The 4,748-nt window shown below is 55.8% G+C and overlaps 1 protein-coding gene across 1 annotated transcript; it reads right to left on the bottom strand.

Moving 5' to 3' along the window:
* Positions 1-1,559: 1,559 nt before the first annotated feature.
* On the bottom strand, positions 1,560-4,513 carry LOC123120684 (receptor like protein kinase S.2). Its single transcript, XM_044540671.1, has one exon. The coding sequence runs from the start codon at positions 4,283-4,285 to the stop codon at positions 1,727-1,729; it is 2,559 nt and encodes an 852-aa protein (XP_044396606.1). The 5' UTR covers positions 4,286-4,513; the 3' UTR covers positions 1,560-1,726.
* Positions 4,514-4,748: the final 235 nt, after the last annotated feature.

Raw genomic sequence — 4,748 nt, forward strand, 5'->3', positions numbered from 1 at the left:
ATTTTTATTCCTTTTTTGTCAAGATATCAGGTTAATTAGCCAAAGTCTTCTCAATGTTAGGGCTCAAATGTAATCCTATTTTGAGCAAGACCAACTCTTAGCACCCATGCACTCACAAACCCAACATTCTCCTGCTACGAATGCGAAGGTAAAGCACACCACGGGCTTCAATCTCTACAACCTCCTCCAACGGTTACCATTGTTATTCAATTATGTATGGCGCGACACATTCATATCGTGGGAGTAAATCCACTTACATGTTTCTCTGTGCTTCACTCACACGCTAGAGCAATAGCGTCTCATTTACTATTCAACATAGTAACTTGGGATAAGGTTTTGCTCAGAACACGGGAGACATATATGGAAATTAGAACAAACGAATTTCATAAAGAAGTTGAACTTTGTGGCGTGAGCTCTAAAAATGAGAGTAAATATTAATGATGGTTTGCTCATATTAACAAGATTATAGGATGCCACTACGTCAACAAATGATAGCTCTCTGTAGGCAAACATGATCGAGCCAAGGAGCAAATGCGCAAGGCAATCATCAAGCCTAGGTTTATTTTTTCAAGATGCAAAAGCTTTGTCTATTTCATTAAAAAGCAGAAGAGTCATCGTTACAACATAGCAGAGACACAAGAGAATGGTAATCCCTCTCGACACCACCGTCTGAAAGGAGGCCACCTATAACTCTTCAACGGCATCATAGTTCTTAGTTGGTGATCTCACCTAACGAGGATGCTAGTGTAGAAGCAATAGGTTACCATTGCGATGACGAACTTTGGGAAGACCACATGAGGCATCTGGATAGGTGAGGATGCACATCAACTTCGTGTTTTTTGCATGTGTTGACAATCACTAGAAGGACGATGGTGGCATTGTTGCAAGCATCACGATCGATATACTTTGTTGGTAATGGTCTGCCATAGTGAGTTTGGACCTCGACGGATATGACACCACCATTGAAAAAAGTCGTAGATTTTTTTGCGGGAAAAAGGCGTAGTTTGACTATCCAATTTCACGCTTTGTCCAACAATTAGTCCAAATATATTTAGTTTATGTGAAATAAAATAGGCACTTTTTTTAAGATATAAAATAGACACCTTTAGATTGATATTCAAAAGCACTTACATATGATTATTATCTCATAACACCTCAAAAAAGATTATGATCTCATAACAGTGACTAAATATTTTTATGAGACAATTACATAAAACCTCAAATATAAAAAGTTAACAAGAAAGCTAATTCCGAACCACAGCAGTTTCGCAATAGATCCGCATAGCATTTGGAAATTAGTCCTGTCCAAAGTTAAAGCACGCCGTACATTTTGTAGGAACTAATGTGCCGCGAGCAAATTGTCCCCTTTAAAGAATGGACTGTTTTTTCTAATCATAACCTTTATTTTGCTTCAAAGCTTGTGCGACTATTTTTTCCGGAGAGCACACAAGCACTTTTTTTTCGAAAGTTCATAGTTAAAAATCGTCTGATTTGAACCTTTGAACAATGTGATAGTGCAAGAAAAATTCATGTCTAACTCAATGAGACACTTACCAATATAGTCAACTGAGCTATATAGTCACTCTCACTACAAAATCACAAGTACAGCATAATATCCACACAAAATGCGCCAGAAAATTTTCACATTAACAAAGGAACATATGACAGCCTCTTCTCAGGAATGTAAATTGTCAGCTTACATTAACTGCGATGCATGTTTGATGTTTCAGTGTATGCCAAGAGCCTGCAGTCTCCTCACCAAGGACAAAGCCGCCACATTCTTCCTCTCCCACTCCTCCCTGCTCTCCATCCGCCGCTCGAACTTCCTCAGCACCTCGTCGTTGCCGTCCAGAATGCTCACGACTTTCCTCATGCTCGGCCGCGCCGCCGGGTCCGACCGCGTGCACGCGATGCCCAGCTTCGCCAGCCGCACCAGCTCTCGCCGATCGAACCTGTCGTCCAGCCGCCTGTCCGCGAGCGCCTCCACGTCACGGACGTCCTGCTCCAGGCCGACCTGCACCTTCCTCACGAGGAGCACCTCCGGCGACCTCATGTCCACCGCCATCGCGCCGGTCACGACCTCGAGAACCACCACCCCGAAGCTGTACACGTCGGCCATCGCGGTGGCCTCGCCGCTCTCCATGTACTCCGGCGACATGTACCCGAAGATGCCCCGCGCTGTACCCGAGCCGGTGGGCAAGACCACGTGGGGGTTATTGTGCTCGTTTCTTGACAGGAACTCGGCGAGCGCGAAGCTGCCCAGCCGCGGGCTCCGGTCGGAGTCCAGGAACACCGCCGCCGACGTGATGTTGCGGTGGATGACCTGCTCGTCCCACTCCTCGTGCAGGTACAGCACGGCGGACGCCAGCGCCCTCACGATGCCGTACCTGTGGCGCCACGAGAGGATGCCAGAATTGCTGTGCCGGGCGAGGAGGTGGTGGCTCAAGAGGTTCCCCGGGGAGTGGTCGTAGACGACGAGCATCTCGCCGTGGTCCGTGCACCACCCGCGCAGCTGCACCAGGTTCCGGTGCCGTAGCTTGGCCAGGTTGCAGAGCTCGTTCGCGAACCGGACGCGCAGCGCCGGGCACGTCTTCATGCCCAGCCGCTTCACGAGGACGTGGACGCGCCCGCCATTGCCGTTGTCCAAGAAGCCCTCGTACCCTGTCCCGAAGTCCAGCTCCGCTACCACCTGCGACTCGGAGAAATCGTTCGTGATCTCCACGATCTCCTTGTACGATATCTCACGCGGAGTGTCCACATTTGGAACTGCCACCGCTGGCCGCGGCGACGATCGCTGGCTGCTGCCGCTCTTATTCTCACCCGAGCCGCCTGTGGGCGACCTGCCGTCTTCTGCCGTGAGGTAAATGGTGGTACCAGCCGCTGTGGCGTACATGTGCTTCGTCGACGCGGCAGAGGTGGCTGTGCTGTTCGTGCCGGCGATTGTTGTCGATGAACCGGAGTCGTCGGAGGATGAAGTGAGAGAGATGTACTTTGGGAGTGCTAAGAAGGACGGAAGCGCCGGGAGTTCGCCGGAGCAGCTGCCGGAGATGTTCTCCACCACCCACTTCATCGTAGGACGAGCCCTCGGGTCATGCAGCGAGCAGAGGAGGCCGAGGTGGATGAACCGGCCCATGTCGAACATGGCGTGCGCGCCATCCGGCAGCTTACGGTCACCGGCTTTGAGCAGCTTTCCGTCGTCGGACAGCCGGCGTACCCAATCCAGCATGAAGATTTGGTCGTCGGGGTACGCCAGATCGACCGCCCGGCGTCCGGTGGCTACCTCCAGGAGCACAATCCCGAAGCTGAACACGTCGGACTTGGCCGTGGCCGCGCCCCTGCGCTGGAAACTCTCCGGAGGGAGGTACCCGATGGTGCCGCCGATCCTGCTCGTGTCGATCAGCCGGAACTGGTAGTTGGCCGACGAGGAAAACGACGACGTCGACCGCACGGAAGGCGGCGACGGCAGCAGCTCGAGCTTCTTCGTGGGCGGCGCGTCCTCGACGGCGTGCTCGAGCCAGCGGGCGAGGCCGAAGTCCCCCAGGCGGGCGTTGTACTCCGAATCAAGCATGACGTTGCTGGTCTTGACGTCCCGGTGGATGATCTGCGTGTCGAGCTGCTCGTGCAGGTAGAGCAGCGCGGCGGCGAGGCCGGCGACGATGCGGCGCCGCCGGTCCCAGCCGAGCGCGGGAGCGCCCGGGGCAGCCGAGGCCGGCGCGAAGAGGAGGCGGTCGAGGCTACGGTTGGGCATGTAGTCGTACACGAGCAGCAGCTCCTCCTCGTCCCGGACGCACCACCCGCGGAGGCGCACGAGGTTGCGGTGCCGCAGCCGGGCAACGGCGGCCAGCTCCGCCAAGAACGACTTCTCGAAGCGGTCGACGCCGACGCTGGCGACGCACTTGACGGCCACCGTGGTGCCATCGCTGGGCAGCACGGCGCGGTACACCCGCCCGAACCCCCCGCTGCCGAGCACCTCGTGCTCGCTGAAGCCGCTGGTGCCGATGTAGAGCTCCGAGTAGCTGAACACCCTGGGCCCCGCCGCGCCTCTGATCTTCCTCGCCCCGACCTCGTACACGCCGTCCATGTCCTCGAAGTCCGCCGCCGACCGGGAGTCGCGGCACCCGCAGCGGAGGCAGGACAGCGCGCGGCCGACCTTCTCGCGGACGTACGAGCCCAGCTTCTCCCCGGGGCGCCGTCGGGCGTCGTCGTCGTGGTCGTCGTCAGCGGAGGCCACGAGGACCTCGTCCCCGTCCATGGGCAGCACGAAGCACAGCCGGCGGAGCGACATGGACGCGTTGGGCGGAAGATGTTACGTGCGTGTCAGGGGGTGTTTAGCCGGGCATAATTAATGGTGCCCGCGGGCGCGCGTGCGGCGTTTAAAGTTGGGGCCGGGGGGGGGCGGTGGAGGTCTTGATCAATGGGGAATGGAATGGCGAGTGCGCGCGCGCGTGGCCACGGAGACGGAGCGGTGGGGGGCAGGTGGGATAGGATAGGAAGGTGACACAAGATGCCAAGAGGCGCGGCGATGGTGTGAGTGTGGGGTGTGCGACGGCTAAGCAGTTCGCCTAGGTAGCTCGGGTGGTGGCATGCAGCTCATTCATGGTGGGTGGCTCACTCGGTTGACTTGGATGGCAGGTGGGGTGGGGGGTGCTGGTTGAAAGCGAGAGGCCGCGCGATCCCGGTACAATTGTCTTGTCCAGATCGGAGAATGGTTTTCCGGCCACCTATTTTCACATGGTTTGGTGGTGCCG

Source organism: Triticum aestivum, chromosome 5D, assembly GCF_018294505.1.
Source record: "Triticum aestivum cultivar Chinese Spring chromosome 5D, IWGSC CS RefSeq v2.1, whole genome shotgun sequence".
Lineage (NCBI taxonomy): Eukaryota > Viridiplantae > Streptophyta > Magnoliopsida > Poales > Poaceae > Triticum > Triticum aestivum.

What these genes read in the sequence shown, in the direction of transcription:
- LOC123120684 (XM_044540671.1), bottom strand. Translation starts at nt 4,285, where the DNA reads ATGTCGCTCCGCCGGCTGTGCTTCGTGCTGCCCATGGACGGGGACGAG.